Source organism: Sinocyclocheilus rhinocerous, unplaced genomic scaffold, assembly GCF_001515625.1.
Source record: "Sinocyclocheilus rhinocerous isolate Xijiao unplaced genomic scaffold, SAMN03320098_v1.1 scaffold513, whole genome shotgun sequence".
Lineage (NCBI taxonomy): Eukaryota > Metazoa > Chordata > Actinopteri > Cypriniformes > Cyprinidae > Sinocyclocheilus > Sinocyclocheilus rhinocerous.
Genome location: NW_015656019.1, coordinates 762,040 through 780,079, shown reverse-complemented (window position 1 = coordinate 780,079; position 18,040 = coordinate 762,040). Strand labels below are relative to the sequence as shown.

Here is an 18,040-nt window from a genome sequence, read left to right as displayed (position 1 = left end):
GGGACAAACCCAGCAATTGGGCTGTTTTGACCCAGCGGTTGGGTTAAATGTTTAACCCATCCTTCTGGGTAGTAACCCAACCGCTGGGTCAAAACAACCCAATTGCTGGGTTTGTCCCTATTTTACCCAGCACTGGGTTGTATTTAACCCAGCATTTTTTAAAGTGTACTTGGTCTCATTTGATTAATCATTTGAGATGTCATAATCAGGGGATAAAATTAAAAGTGCAGAATGTATAAATGAGTAAAATTTGGCTTTGGTGAGTATGTAAATAAAACAGAATGACTTGCCAGCTGGCTGGTAACTTTTTTAGGAACTGCAACATTACATGCTTTAAGCCAAACTGTAAGAATGATAGACAGACACTCTCTTATGTAAGTGATGTGCATTTTTCAAATCAAAGACATAAAGCGTCTACTCAGGAAAACATCTGTTGCATCGTTTATCTCAGAGGAAATGGTGTTATCAGTTCATCTAGAATGCCTAATTTCATTTTCTGAAGGACTCCATGTGGTGACATATGTGGAATATTTCTCGCATTAAGCCACTAAAACAGAAATATCGCAGACAGATGGGGACTGGTTCATCCTGAATGTGATGCTGCGGGTCATGCAATGAGCTGTGCTGTTTGTCATAAGCATGCAAAGTTAAAACATCTAAATAATTCCATTGTCCGCAGATGTTAAATACGATTTTTATGGCCTGTAAATTTTAATTCATTCGCCATTGGCAAGTGTGGCAAAAACCTAATTTTGAACCATGATAATAATGAATGCAGAGAAAGGTTTGTTTAGGTCAAGGCCACATGAAAGTCATTCTGCTCCATAATCCTGTTCTGCCAGAGCTGAATATTAATGATAAATTAAATAGTCCATCATAAGGGAAGGGTCATCAACTCTCTCTCTCTTTTCTCTCATTCTCTTGCATCTCTACTCTCTACAACCTTGATATGCCCTTCACACCTTTTCAATATCTTTCTCTGCACTGCTTTCTCTCATCTCACATGGTCGTTCACCTGTGTCGTCACCTGTCTGTGTGATCAGCTGCTGGAAAGTGAGAAAAGCTGCTTGACTTCCTGTTATTCTGCTCACAATGTATCATATCAGCCCATCTACAGTTGACACCTCTGAGAGAGAGAGACAGGTGTATTTTAATGTGCAGTTACACTAAAGGCTACTAAACGCTTCTGTCTGTTCTTTAAGAGAATGCTTAATATGAAACTTAATATGTGTTTAATATGAACTTTAAAATTTGTGCATCTCTAAGGGTGAATATATTTAACTTTTCATATAAAAAATATATACATACTTTTTATTTATGAATTTATTTATAATATATATATATATATATATATATATATATTATTTATATTAGTCATATCAGCCCATCTACAGTTGACACCTCTGAGAGAGAGAGACAGGTGTATTTTAATGTGCAGTTACACTAAAGGCTACTAAACGCTTCTGTCTGTTCTTTAAGAGAATGCTTAATATGAAACTTAATATGTGTTTAATATGAACTTTAAAATTTGTGCATCTCTAAGGGTGAATATATTTAACTTTTCATATAAAAAATATATACATACTTTTTATTTATGAATTTATTTATAATATATATATATATATATATATATATATTATTTATATTAGTCATTTTGTTCAATATTTTTTTTTATAAAACAAAAAATATTTTATTTTTGTTAATAATATATTATTATATACATGCATGAGCATGAAGCCTATTTTTACAATTTCTGCATTGTAATTTTGCGATTTTCTTTTTTTAATAATTAAAACAAAATTTCCAGTTTAAATATGATTACACTTGTTTTTTTTATCAAAACATTTTCCTTATATTTTTACTTTTAAATTTGAGATTAAAATGACGGTGACATTCTTCCCAGGTGTCTTGAAATTCACCATTATTCTGACTGTTATGATCTGGTTTTAAACCGAACTTAATATTAAATGTGTCTCTATCTCAGTATTTATAAATATTGTTTAGAAGTGTTTACTGTGATGTTTACAGTTGCGGTGTGTGTTTTTCAGAGGGAAAAGTTGAAGTGAGTAAAGAAGGATTGAAGCTGTGCACTATGGGACCAGGAAAGGTGTTTGGAGAGCTTGCCATCCTTTATAACTGCACCAGGACGGCCACTGTGAGAAGTGAGTACACACGCAGCGCAGTGATTAATAAAATTATCCTGATTTTGATTCTCAAACAGGAGACATTTTGGATTTTTTTTTTCAGCTACAACATAGATTAGCACAGCTTGAGGATTATCGTTCTCAGTATGACTAAAGAGAATCGGCTGCTCCATCTGTGATGATAATCTGTGATTTCATTGATAGACAGGAGGCCAGACTGTGAGAGATATGAGGGTTGAATTAATATCAGGAGACAACTAGGCATGGGACGATAACCGGTTTCAAGGTATACCACGGTTTGGAAAAGTCACGGTTTCAAAACCACTAAAATTTTCCGTTATACCGTTCCTGCGGTATGCGCAGTTTTTTTACGTGACGTCAAAGACGGAAAGTGCAGGACTCTCTCAGTTGTGTGCAGCGAAGAGCGTAACGAGTCACACGACCCCTCCCCCTCCGGTTGGTGCGAGCTGAGTACAGATTAGGGTACAGATGACGTTTTAGCGCCGATCGCTAAATAAATACTTACAAGTCGAACATAAACTATATATCTGTCATCTTCGGTTTTCTCTCTCTTTCACCCCTGATCAAGACAGAGACCCACCCGCCGTTTGTTTCAGTGTTGAAATAAATACTATTTGGCTTGCTAGGCAGATAACTTAACTAGCTAACGTCAACTAGTTTCCTCCCTCACGTTACTTCACAGAGTGAGGAATAGCAGTCTAAATTGAGCTGCAGGTTTAGGCTCACTTAAGTGACTGCATTTAATTAAGAAGAATTTAATTATTTATTCTAATTATTTAGCCTGACATGTTTACTGTTCCAAAATGTTCTATATGTTTCTTAAAAATAAAATGTGTTCAGTGGAAAAAAGGTTGTTTTTTTACCCAGACATTTAAAAATAACATATTTTAGAGCTGTAATCGCAATACCGTGATACCGTGATATTTTTTTTTTATCTAAGGTTATCATACCGTCAGAATCTCATACCGGCCCATGCCTAGAGACAACAAATAAGTGGAAAATTGTGCTTGGATATTCTAGGATGTTGTTGGTTATTTTGTGATTTAAACAACTCCCTAACCCTAGGTATTAAACTTTGGCAACTCTTTTCAACATTTTGACATTTTCATTAGGCTTTTACACATTTATAAAAAAGCCCCAAGTTGCTCCAAAAATCTAGATCTGATTCTGTAATAGCCATAGTTAATAAACCACAATTAATGTTGACTGTGGAAGCTTGTTTCTGCCATCAGATAAAATCATAAAAAGGTAATTACGACTTTTAATCTCACAATTCTAACTTTTTCCCTAGCAATTCTGAGTTTATATCTCACAATAAAAACTGTTTTTTAAACTCAGATGTATAAACTTAGAATTGTGAGACAAACGCAGAATTGTGACATATAAACAGAATTGTGAGATATAAACTGCTAGCAAGATATAACTGCAAGATATGTTTATAACTCGCAATTCTGAGAAGGAAAGTCTGAATTGTGAGGTATAAACTCACAATTGCAAGAAAGTATTATTTATTATTATGAGATCAATAGTCGCAATTGCGAAATGCAAACTTGGAATTCAGAGGTAAAAAGTCAGAATTGCAAGATATGAACTCAGAATTGTGAGATGTAAATTTGTAATTGTGAGAAAGGTCAGAATTCTGAGTTTATATCTTGCAATTCAGTTTATATCGTGCCGTTCTGATTTGAATTATTCAGATTTGCGAGAAAAAAAGTTTGAATTGTGAGATATAAACTCAGAATTGAGAGAAAAATCTGAATTGTGAGATATAAACTCAGAATTGCAAGAAAAAAAAACTAATTATGAGATATAAACTCAGAATTGAGAGAAAAAAGTCTGAATTGCAAGATTTAACCAGATCATTTCATATGCACAGGCTTGTGTGCTGTATGGTTTCTGAATTATTTGCAAGCCTTTCTCTCATTTATTATTCCATTCTTCTCTTCATTTCTTTTCCCTCTGTACCATTGTTCTCCTTCATGCATATTCTCTTCTTGCCTCTGCTTGGCTCTTTTTCTCCTTCCTCTTTCCCTTCCACTCTATCTCTCCTCCTCCGGCTGTGTTAATGGTGTTCCTGCGCTCTTCTGCTCTCTGTCTCTGGTTCTCTGGATAGCATCTGGGACAGGAAGTGAGCTGGACTGGGATTAAGGGACATGCATGCGTCTGATCTCTCCATGCACGGCCAAATCTCTAATTTCACTCAGAATAGAGTCTGGATAATATTCATTACAGTTTTCACTTGTTCCGTTCCGTTGATGTAAATTTAAAGGAATTTTCCACATTTTAAGCATCTGTTGCATGTTGTTGATTACAATAGACAATTATTCCAACTTTTCCCTCAATTCCAATTGAATGGAAGTCTAGTTGGAAATTGTTTAGCACTGCAGATATGCAATGTGCAATTATGACACTGTTTTGAAAATATTGTGCATTTTTCGCATCCTTATTTTTTGCGTATTTTAATTTATGTAATGAACATGTAAACCTAGTAATTTTCACACAAAGTGCACCAGAAAGGAACATGATGTAACTCTGTAAGCACTTTTTACATGTAGCTGTAGTTGTTTGTGCTAGAGACATGAATGACACCACAAATTGTGGGGCTCGTTGAATATAACTGCCTTTCATTTCTAAGCGATCAAACAATTTTCAAACCTTTTGCAAAATACAAATTTAGACAACACTTTTCCTTTTGTATTGCCATCCGAGTGTTTGCATAGCTGCTGGTGTGTGGTTATTCATGTCTTTCTCCCTGTCTCTTTCTTTCAAACACACACCTTTTGTTGTAGTTGGTTTCCAGTGGTGTCTGCATGTAAATAAGTCTTCTGGAGAAGCCGTGGCTTAGAGTATTAGAATGCACAGGGGAAACAGCGCAGATATGTCAGCGCTTAAAGTGGTTTTGACCTGCTGTGATCTTACCCACCCTACAGCTGCCCTGTCCATTCACAGCTATAAACAACAGAGCAGAGCAAGAGAGAGCAGGTCCAGTGCTTCACAGGACATGCTAGATGAAGGCTCTTTATCACAATACTCTGATGTTAATATTGAACCCAAGTGGATGCTCAACAGATATTATGAGAATAAACACTGACATACCCTAGCAAGTACATTATAAACCTGCGGGGAAACCAAGAACATTATTAAAGCAAACGCATCCATGTTTGTGGCTTTACAGAATGAGATCAAAACACAGATGTTCAGTATTTTTTAATGCAACTTAGTAAGTTGTTGATTAAAGCCAGTACAAAATTATCATTAAATGCTGTTCGTCAAATGAATCATAATTAATCACATATCTGTATTTGCTTATCTAAAACATATTTAGATAAAAAGGAAACTGGTCACCTGTAACAGTTCAGTATATAAGTGACAGGTAGCCTAAGACTTTTACATTGTTACAGAATATTTCTGTTTTAAATAAATACCATTCTTTTGAACTGTCTGTTCATCCTGAAGAAAAATATCACCATTTATTTTTATAAAATATTTTCATAGTTTTTCCACAAAAATATTAAGCAGCACAACTGTTCAACATTGACAATAATAAGAAATGTTTCTTGAGCAGCAAATCAGTATATTAGAATGATTTCTGAAGGATCATGTGACACTGAAGACTGGAGTAATGATGCTGAAAATTCAGCTTTGCATCACAGGAATAAATTACATTTTAAAATATATTCAAATAGAAAACAATTAAGTTGTAATAATATTTGACAATATTACTACATATATAATGTTACTGTATTTTGGATGAAAAATGCAGCCTTGGTGCGCATATGAGACTTTTGTAAACTTATACAGACCTAAACTTATATGTATATATTTATATATTTTAATATTTGTCATTATCTATTTTTTTATATCTTTTCATTAGACCTCTGTCCTGTTCTTGGATGCAGTCCTTAATTTGTGAATCGATTTCCATGCACAAGATTTCTTACAGCTTCAGTTCCAGTCTAAAAATCAGTGTACATGCTGATGGACTCCAGCTGAACTGCAGTCCATTTTAGCTTTCCCCCCACACTTCTTAATTTTTTTTTACCTTCTCGATGCAATATCAAAAGTACATCTTATAGGAAACATTTTTGTATCTAAAATCCTGAGGGTGTGACAAGTTCAGTTAATTATAATGTTAAAATACAGTGAAGTTCTCATCTCCTTGTGGTGCCTGTGTGTGTGTGTGTGTGTGTGTGTGTTTCTGAGATTGTGATACTCAGGCTGGATATCATCACTCCAGGTGATCAGTTGGAATGGAGAAACATTTGCAGTAGGTACAAGAGAGAAAGAGTAGATGGCCAGAAATTACCCTTTTTAAAAGTATACAACAGAAGCTGCTATCAATTTCTAGCCTTTCTAGATGGTAATACAGTAGAGTTTGTGTATGTGTATGTTTGTGTATGTAGTTGGGTCATCTGTGTCCCACATCAGGAAGAAGTCAGACATGGCAGTTTGACATGACAAACCCATTTGCTGCTTTGCTAGTATAGATTTAAAGTCTGTTTACTTCCATCCAAGAAGCTTGAAAGTCATAATGCTTTGAGTTTGAGGGATGTGCGCATGGATAAGACCTTGAAGCATATGCATTAGATATAAATTAACTGTTGTCCTACACCAGTCTGATAAAAACTTAATAAAACAGCATTTTAGTTCTGATATTTGTTTTTCTGTTTGCTGATTATGGAAAACATACCCAGTAGTGATCGGTTTGCATTTCAGACACTTTCTCTTCATTTCAACTTTCTTTGGCCCAGATGAATTTAGCTGTGGCCATCAGTAAAGAACAAAGATTAAATGTATTTTCTGAGGCATTTTCCATGCAGCTATCCAACTGAGATATAAACACTTGATGCTGGAGGTGTTTTTGTTCACTAATAAAACTTCTAGCTAATGAGCCAGCAGCCCTGTAGTGCCATTTCAATTCACCATCTAATGCATACTGCACACACAAATGGCACATACTGGCTAAAATCACCAGTTGTAATCTGACTGGCTGGCTTCTAGCAGTTTCGTGGAATCAGGTTTTTATCAGGTTGCTACACAAGCTCTTCTGAGGAATACATAATTAGTGGATTTGCAAACATTTGCAGTATTCATGAGTTTTGTTTGGGATACACAGCAAGTAAAAAAGTAGAATTGATTATGTTGTTTTTGTTTTTTGCATTTTTCAGCTGCTCAACATAATGTAAATATGGATTAGAAGGCTGTTTCCTGCCTAAATGGACGGTTTGCATAATGTCATAGAAACAAAATTCTTTTTTCCACTTATTTCTTGGGTCATCATACTAATTTCATTGCAACCAAATTCTGCCCGACTGCAATTACTTTTTACAAATTTCCCTACAGCTTTCGATTAGTTTTGCACTACATTTGGGTTAGATCATCTTGAGACCATGTGGGTCAAAATATCTTGTGCAATACCTCAAAAAGGGCACCATACAGGAAGTTAGGCGATATTTTTTGCAGTACTTTGATGTACTGAAATTAAACCAACACTACAACTGATGCCCCAACTGTATAAAAGCAGTTTTGTTATAGCACCACCATCTGGCCAAGTCAAGATTTTGATTTTTTTAAATGATGTAAATCATACACCTTCATACTTACTGTATGAACCCGTTTATGTATGTTTTAGTTATTTCTTCATACAATGTATGTGGAATCAAAAATGGACTCAAAATTGAATCATATTGAAATGAAGCATTGCGAAAGCCTGGACCCGTGAATTTTTGGTGTTCAACATAGTTTTGGAAGAAAAAAAAACATTAAAGATTTTGCGGTTAAAAACACAAAATAGAAAGTAGGAGTCAAAATATGGAAATTGCTCATATTGGCATGCAATTTTGTATGTGTAATTGCCACATTGTCCTGAAAGTAAGTACGTTTTGCTTGCAAGTAACTTTTGGTTATGAAGTTCTAAAAAAGTTTTAAATAATGATAGCCAACTACTTTTCATACATTTGCCACTGGTGGTGTTAAACAAATCTACTGAAACATATCTGCGTAGTCTTACATTGTGCCATTGTTGACTGGTTAATTGCAGCTTGCAGCTATATTGGATCCTTTTTTGTTTTTCGAATAGGCCACAAAATAACAAAACAGCTTTTAGTGTGTGTTCACCTGCCATCTGCTGCTGTCTTTCTAAAAAAGTGACAGTCAAGGCTATTTTTTGGGATCTTTTTCTAATTCCTGTGTTTGTCGACCCCCTTTCATTTCCAGACTCGGACTGCGTATTTTTCTTTTTCTTCTTACTGTTGAAATGAATAAGAATTGTCCTTGAGAAAATGTTGTAAAATTTGAAGTGATGGCACGATTTCTCTGGAGAAAGAGCAGAAATGGAAATCTCTGCTGTTTCCTGGATACTGCTGGTTATATTAGTTGCAGTGCATCCGTGTTTTGAGAATACCTTGCAGTCGTATTGTTTCACTCTCCCTGAGGTTTCTGCTGTCTGTCATTTCTCTGGAATGATTCACTGAGGCAGACAGCACTTGAAGAAGACATGCTTCTAAAAGCATGAAACCTGTGTGGCTCCATCATGCAGTCCTGAATGAACAAAGGTCTATGCTGGACCACAAGACAAAGTGTGCCTTTTTATTCTTATTCTTATTCATTATCTGAAATTAATTAATCTCACAAACTCCATTAAAGTATGAAAAAGTGGGAGAGAAGAGAGGCAATGAACACCATGAAGTTAACAGTAGAAAAAGTGTCTCAGAATCGATCAGATCAGTCAACGTAAAACTTAGACTCTCTTCTTTTTCTACCTTGCAAATGCAGATATCTTCTTCAGGAAGTGCCAAATATATACAAAATATATTGTGTTTATTTTTTTCATGTCTGATTTTTCTTGTTTTCTCGTTAAATGAAAAAGGCTGTGTCTGTGACAGTGTTTGTCACCTTTAAAATCTGCCTGCATCATGAGAGTGAATCTGGTTTTATGGGGGAGATGAATCTGTCAGTATAGGGTTGGATGAGAACGGGTCATGTCAGGGCAAGTTCGGTAGTGATACGTTTCCTCTCCCTCATGAATAATATTAACTCATGTGCTATCAGAAAGCATGCTGGGACGTGTGTTGCCTCTGACCACACAGCTTCTATCTTCATGTTAATTGAGAACATCATTTTTTATCAGTGCTGTTGGGATGAATCTCTGGGTGTTGATGGCCTGCAGGGAAACTACTGAAACTCAAAACCTTCCCATATCATAATCATACATATAGCTAAATGATATAGCTAAAAATATTATCATATATTTGCATATATATGTATTGGAGATTCTTTAGATTAACAGTCATTCATTCTCTACTAAGAAACAGATAATATAAACTGAGTTCATATTTAATTTTAAAGGGCTTTTAAAACCTGCTAGAGATATTCAGCCACGAATTACAACTAACTAAAAAAAAAATAAAAAAAACACTTTTTCTGACGGACTGATATGACACGGCGATGTTTATTTCAATCCGAAATTCAAATTAAAATATGGAATTATATTCCCAACAGAACAGAAGCTCTAAATATTAAAAATGTAATTTAAACACATATCATAATCATACATATAGCTAAATGATATAGCTAAAAATATTATCATATATTTGCATATATATGTATTGGAGATTCTTTAGATTAACAGTCATTCATTCTCTACTAAGAAACAGATAATATATTATGTTATTTATATTATAGTATACAACAATAAAACATCATAAGCACTGTTGCAAATAATAATAATAATTATTATTAATAATATAATAATAATTATTATAGTAATATTTCATAACAAATAATGTTGTAGTTTATTGCATATTATTTAATGGGTACTTAATGTTTCAGAATAAACATAATACTACATATATTTTATGATAAGTTGTTATGCAAATATTCTTAAAGCTTATTATATATTATTGTTGTAGTCTATTGAATATTGTTTAACGTTTTCATTTTTTTTGTACCGACTTGGTACCGAAATACCGGGTCTTTTGACAACACTAGTTTAATGGGTGCTTAATGTTTCAACATTTTTTAATTTTTATGGAATAATAATGTACATTATTATTATTATTACTTATAAAGAAAACAATAATATAATAATATGCGAATAATATTACGCAAATATTCTTAAAGCTTATTATGTTTTATTGTTATAGTCCTTTGCATATTGTTTAATGGGTAGGTAACATTTTTTATTTAATAATATAATAATGTTAATTTAATAATATTATACATTATTACTATTAATTATATGCAAACAATATAATGTAAGCATTTGTAAAACACAGTATGTTATTGTTGTAGTCTATATAGTTTATTGGGTGCTTAATGTTACTTGTTAGTTCTGTTACAAGGAAAATCATTGTGAATATTCAGTATATTGCGCAGGCCCATACGCAGCCCCTATATGTATTAGCAATGAGATCTGCGTCCAGCTGTAGTGATCACCATTTCCTCCGGCGCCTGAAATACACGCATAAATCAGAGGATGGAAGCTGTACTGGGCTTTGTTAAATAGACATTTGATCTAGCTTTAAGGAGGGATTTAGATTCAGGTAAATATGGAGTAAATTTGAAATGCAGCACAAGTAATGTTTGTCTTCATGAACATATGTTGGCGGTTGTGTAGGTGGATGCTGTTAAGTTGTTGTGTGTATCTGATGAATTCTGATCTGCCACGGGGCTGAATGTCATTACGGATCCAAACAGGAGCTGATTTTACTCTCTCTCTCTTTAATACACAGCAGAGAGTGGGTGTTTTAAACAGTAAAGTCACCGCCTGCATAACGGCTGTTTTTCACTACATAATAAATCTGCCAGGACTGTCTGTCTCTCCGTTGTGTGGCTCATACCGCTCTTTTTGTTATTTGCTCTCACTCTTATTCTCTTTCTCTCCCTCCAGGCAGAAAAAACTACAGGTGTCAGATGAAAATCTAAAGCATTTAGCTCAGACCCGATGAAGTCAGTCAGGCACAAAACTGAATTCAGTCTTAGCAATACCTGTTGTGATAGATGTATTGGAGAGAATTCTGTTTATCCTTTGTCAGATATCAGTCGGATGAACTTGGATAAACATCAGTCTAACACATTTGTAAATTTGTAGGCGTATCTGTAATTAAGAAAAATCAATCAAAACATGCAAAATGAGATGTATGAGTTTAAGTCTGAGGGTGAGTAAATTTTCAGCAATTTTTCAGTTTTAAGTGAACTATTCCTTTAAACAGTACTGTTCCCATGACTGTTGGCCGTGCATGAGATTTATAGCATGATTAGGATGCCTGTGTAAAGATAAATACAAAAATACAAATACATGCGACAGATGTTGCTTGAGCATGGTACAGTCACACAATTCTCTTTGCAGCAACATTTACTATAAAACTGCAGCATGATGACACCAATATAACCTGGCCAGACTGATTTGTGGTCTTGAGAGAATATTAGCTGTTCATTCAGGCTGCGTGTCTTGACTTGACAGAGGTGATGATTTCTAAAAACCAACAGGAACAAATAACAATCTTGGCTCTGTTGGGCCGCTATCTCTTTTTTCCTCCGTTCAGAACAACACAGTTTCCTTGGGCAGTTAACTATGACAACATTCAGTAAAACTATCGATCCTGTTGAGATTTGAATAAATGACTGAGAGCATCTTATATCATTAAAAGATAAACAGAGCTGTAAAAAGTTTTGTTAGTGATGTGTAACTAATGAAGCTGAGCTTACTTTTGTCACAGCTGCTGGTGCATTTTGTCGAGAAGAAAGTCTATGATTTTGTCACTACAGACACTTCCTACATCAGCGTTACTTCATGTTGATGAAGCACACAAAAGTCTGCACACTTTAGTTTCTAAATATACCTGAATTGTATTCTTAGCACAAACACGCTCGCTGTTATTTTTGTCAAGCACCGCTGATATCAGACATACTCAAGAAGCTTAAGCTGTGTGCATGGGCAAATCTTTCAACTGGATGGTTATTTGTGTTTACAAAACAAATGCAATGGGGTCACATGCATTTCTGATTACCTTTGAATGTTTGTGTGATTCAATCATGTCATCACAAATGCATTTAAAATATTTAATTAAAGGAATAGTTCACCCAAAAATGACAATTTTCTGAAAATGTACTCACTGTCAGGCCATCCAAGATGTAGAGTTTGTTCTTCATTGGAACAGATTTGGAAAAATGTAATATTATATTATTTGCTCACCAATGGATTCTCTGCTGTGAATGGGTGCCGTCAGAATGAGAGTCCAAACGGCTGATAAACATCACAATAATCCACACGACTCAATTAATCTGTCAGCAATTAATGTCTTGTGAAGTGAAAAGCTGCCTGTTTGAAAGAAACAAATCTATTAAGGCATTTTTGGCCAAAATCCCAGTCCATAATCCATAATAATGCTTTCTCCAGTGAAAAAGTCCATTACCTTGCTGTTCTCTCACAATCAAAAATGTTTGTTTAGATTTTGGACTGTTTTTGCTTGTAAACTGTGGTTGATCTGTGCATATTTTGCTCCTGATTCAGACGAGATGACTTTTTCACATTATAGATAGAGGATTATGTGGACTATTTCTTGAAGGCCCTACGGCACCATTTACATTTATGCATTTACATTCATTTACACTTACATTGCATTCCCTGGGAATTGAACTCATAACCTTTGCATTGCTAAAGCCATGCGCTTTTGTTTGAGCTACAGGAATGTATTTCATTTACAGAACCAAAGTAACATCAGGACTTTTAAATACACAAAGCAAGAGGAAATAGTTTAATGTTCTCAAAACCAGATGTTGTTTTAGCCATTTATTTACTTTGCATTAATTGTTTCCTGTCAAATGTTTTTTAACCAATAGCTCGTCTTTGTTTTAGAGTACACAACCTCAGACTGTGTATGGGTATTGTCAGCCCATGCTGGCAAACATTGTCAATTGTACATAATAGTTTAGAAAACATCACTGTTTGACCTTGTGTGTGAGTGCACACATGTATTCTAGCAAGTTCTATGAAATTTCCTCCACTCAAACATCTTAATAATGGTGGGTCTGTAACATTTAGAAATGGAAGAGGAATAATCAAATAATCGAGTGCCTGTGACATTTCCCACTGATCCCCTGTCATGTATTACAATGTACAGTGTGGAGCAAAAAATCAGTGTGCAAATATAATAAACATGGTCACCACGGTCAACAGTTGCCATCTTGTTGGAGCATTTGCAAAATGGCCTTTTGCTTTTGCAAAGTCTACTGTACTTTTTTAATTATATTTTTTGACTTTTGATCTGTCTTGCATTTACAAAATAGACGGTGAGTTTTCATTTCATGCTGACTTTAATAGTGTCAATGAGTTTGATTTTCACATTTGGAATGTACATTCATGCTCTATATCTAACAACAAACTGTTTGTTCTTCTAGATGCTGTGGTTCTTAGGCTTGGGTGTGTGTCTTGGTGTGATAAATAATGAATGTATTTACACTTCACATGATAAATAACTCATGTGCCAAGTTAGTATATTAGTATTTTAGTCTGTTTATTTCCTGTTGTTATCAGAGTCTATTAAAATATGTGAGCCTATCATAAATTCAGATGAATTCCCCTGCGTGAGGTGAGTCAGTGACTGTATTCATATGTAAAAGCTCACTGTTTATTTATGCTTCAGTGTTTTCTGATTATTTTTCATCACTGCTGGAGCTTTTCTCTCTCTGCAGTATGAAGCACTTCAGTATTTTTTTGTGTGAATGCAAATCAATAATAAACACATTTTGACAAAATAAGGCATCATTTCCAAATAGTCACTTTCACATACATCAATGTCACCTTGTTTTTATTACTTTAGCGATGACTATAATATACACGAAACCAGTTTGTCACTTTGACAACAGTCCATCAGCCCTCTCAAAAAACAAGGTTTCAATATATCATTGAAGTTTTTAATATCATACAGTAGTTTCTGTTTCATAGACAGCTGAAGACAACTCGCATGTCTTAAAAAAGTGCACAGTCTTGCAGAAAACAGAGTTCAGTAAACCGAGAGGCAATAATCAAACATACTTTCCTAGAATATCGTCTCTTTCTCAGGAATGCTTTGGGTGCTGATGATTAGGAAATTGCATTCACAAACTGATGGCGTGTTTTCTGATGTGTGTTTCAGCTGTGACCAGTGTGAAGTTATGGGCCATCGACAGACAGTGCTTCCAGACCATCATGATGAGGACGGGACTCATTAAACATGCAGAAAATATGGAGTTATTGAAAAGGTGAGCAGCTGTCTTGTTATGGAAGTGCATCTCTTTCTTTATCATCTGACATCATAATTTGCATAATGGCACACAGAGAAGAGAGCATGGGGCATATTTTACATATTAAAGACAGAATTCTGCATTGTTGGGCTACTGAGCCAAACTGGATGAAAGAAGTCTTCATCAAAGACTTTAAAGACACTGAGGCAGAACAAATGAGTTTCTTGGAAGATTCTGAAATTCATTGCCACAGAAACTCTCTATAGCTCCCGATCTCCTTCCTCTCCTCCTTTCATGATCTCTCTCTCTCTCTCTCTCTCTTAGTCTCTGTCTTATGTATTAACATGAGAAAAATGAATAGTAATGCGATCGTTTTTAATGATCCATCTAATGTGGTTTCATCTAATGTTAATGATATTACCCCATCCCTGCTGCTGTATTTATTATTTGAATAATTAGACCTAATTTTGTCAATTATGCTTTGAACTAACAGCCGTTAACAAACAAAAGTGGAGTGCATGCGAATGCATTAGATGCTGAGTTGAACTTGTGCATTTTACTGATCTGGTTTATAGACCAATATGAAATTTAGGTTTCATATTTAGTCCTGAGCTAATCCAGAATCGGAGAGAATTATTATGAAACAATGTACGTGTGTGATGCCATGATTTTCTGCTGATATAGGCTGCTATTTATCTGTTTAGTTCTGAATGCAAAATATAATCATTTAAAATAATAATAATAAAAACATTTTATGTGTAAATAATATTTAATATTTATAAATAATATTTTATAATATTTTTAATATTTTTTTTCCCATCATATCAGCACTAAGTTTCTCTGGTGAAAAATCTAAATCATAGTAATCAGTTTTTTTTTACTGAAAATTTGTTCTTGGTACAAAGCTCAAGAATAATGATGTGCTTGCCAGCAAAGGCTGTTATTATCCATTTTTGTACTAACCTTCAACCCCTTAACATTTTAAATGTAACATGATTGGCACAAATATAACATGACTGAAAGAGAAATGTTTTGGGTTATTAATAATATATTTAAAACAATACAAATGTGTGATTTTATTACTGGGTGAATAATATCAGAATCTATTCATATTACAGTACATAAATAACATATATAAATTAAAAAATATTTGTAAAAATGAATATCTGATGGTACTTTGCAAAAGGGATAGTTCACCCAAAAATGAAAATGAGCCCATGATTTACTCACCCAAGAAGAATGTAGTACTCTCAACTCAGTTTAAAATGAACATTTATGAACATTAAAGGGATAGTTCACCCAAAAATGAAAATTAGCCCATGATTTACTCACCCTCAGGGCATCTTAGACGTATCTGACATTCCTCTTTCAGACGAACACAATCGCAGTTATATTTAAAATTGTTCTGGCTCTTCCAAGCTGTATAATGGCAGTGAATGGTGCCCCTGTTTTTGAAGCCAAAAAAAGTGCATCCATCCATCATAAAACTACTCCACCTGGCTTTTGGAGCTTACTCTCACGAGACTACACTCTTCTCTCCAGAGCTTACGTTGCGCCTTTCGTTACGCCTACGTCATACGCTTGAACGCCTTGTCTTGAACACGCCTGCTTGAGCAACTGGAAGCTGGAGATTACAGTTTATAAATAAAAAACGCTAACTTACACTAACGCATCGTTTCGCTTCAGAAGGTCTTTTTTAACACCCCGAAACCGTGTGGAGTAGTTTTATGATGGATGCATGCACTTTTTTCGGCTTCAAAAACAGGGGCACCATTCACTGCCATTGAATGGTTTGGAAGAGCCAGGACAATTTTTAATATAACTCCGATTGGATTCGTCTGAAAGAGGAATGTTAGATACGCCTAAGATGCCCTGAGGGTGAGTAAATCATGGGCTCATTTTCATTTTCCGGTGAACTATCCCTTTAATATTGGGCAGATGCGTCTCCTGTAGTGGTCCCCCAATGTCTACGATGGTTACAGGCCTGGTATTTTTAATCTCGGGGTGGTGGGGGGCGCTTTGATTTCTTAAAAGTTAATCAGCAGCCTTTTCAAACTAAATGATTAAATAAAATAAAAATCCTGTCATTTTCAGACCAAATATTAGCCCAGAATGGCTTGTGTGTATCCATAGCACCTTTAGGTTTCTCTGCTGCAGTCTTACGCTAAACTGTAATAGGAGACTTTAATGGACTCTTGAATTTTTTATGGCATATGAAATATTTATGCAGGAGTAGTTATTGATGTATGATCATCTCATGACACACGACAGTGAAACATGGACGCAGCCCGTCCCTTTAAATGTGTGTGCGTTTGCTAATGCAACAGACAAAGATGCCCAGATCTCATCAGGGACAATCTACTGTCCCTCAGGACAGCGGATCAGTCGGCCTCTCCTGCCATTTCTTCCTAAACATGATTTATTTAGATTTAGATAAATTACAGCTTTTATTACGTAATGTAGATAATGCCTTGTCTTTGTGGCAAATTAGCTCCGCGTATACAGATTAGCCAGATGCAAACCTTTTCCTCCATTACTCAACACATGACCAGATATATTTAGAAATGTTTTATTATGGTGATTGAGGGATATTATTGTTGTTTCCGTGGCAGAGAGCAGCTCTGAGTTTATTGCAATATGTGATGGTGACCAGCTGTTTCAACCATATGGTCAGCCTAAAAATTCACCCGATGTAAAGTGAAAATAAGTACGGAATTACATGAAGTGTGGGAAATAAAATGAAACTTGCATGACATTAACAAACACCAAAAGACTCTTCAGCTTTGGATAAGGATCCAATTCATCACACATTTACAGATGTGATTGTTTCATTTTAACAAAAGATTTCCAATGACGTAATGAACTAAGGTGTCTCTGATTGACAGTGTCCTGACGTTCCGGGGTCTTCCAGAAGAAATACTGAGCAAGCTGGCTGATGTCCTTGAGGAGGTACGGAAATGTTCCTGATCCTTAAGCAAACACAACTGTAATTAAATCTAAGCAATTACATCTCTGTGCACCGATCGCTCAACATTCAAACTTTACAAGCACCACTCTAGCTGTGGTTTATTTGCTTGTAATTTTATTTAGATAAGCTCAATGTAAAGAAACCAAAAAAAGAAGTTCTAAGATTCAGTCTCTCTAAACCCCTCCTTTCCATGAGCCTACTCTGCTCTGATTGGTCACATGGCCCGTCTGTTGTGATTGGTCAACCGTGTGTCGAAAACGATTCGCCCATAGTTCCGTATTTTGATAGAAAATATAACCCTTTTATTATTTATCATACAGGTTGTGATTCAGTGGAGCCAGCTGGTCCAAATAAACAGGGTACTGAGCCATCTTTTAAGAGCAAGCATTTTGTTGAACTCCCTGAGATTAGAGAAGCAGTCGTCAGTAAAATGACGGGAACACAAAAAGAGATTGGGGCTGTACTGCTGTGGTACAGTGGAAAAAAAGGATTTTATCCACTGATTATTTGCAGCCTCATATTTAAAAGTGAATAAAAGTGAATCAGCAGATTCCATCAGGGACTGTTTATCAGCAAGAAAGACTCACAACTCAAGTTATAAAAGCTCCTCGTTCATACCATTAGTAATTTAGGGAGCATTTTTAGACTTTCTTATCTTATAGTGAATGCACGTGGTTCAGTA

General features: G+C 35.1%; 1 protein-coding gene across 1 annotated transcript in view; it reads left to right on the top strand.

The window, feature by feature from the left end:
• LOC107719224 (cGMP-dependent protein kinase 1-like) overlaps positions 1-18,040 on the top strand; it is a 57,604-nt gene that overhangs the window by 21,980 nt on the left and 17,584 nt on the right. The window contains exons 3-5 of the mRNA XM_016526599.1: positions 2,049-2,162; positions 14,303-14,408; positions 17,276-17,339. Of these exons, the coding sequence (XP_016382085.1) occupies positions 2,049-2,162; positions 14,303-14,408; positions 17,276-17,339 (284 nt within the window). The remainder of the gene's footprint in view (positions 1-2,048; positions 2,163-14,302; positions 14,409-17,275; positions 17,340-18,040) is intronic.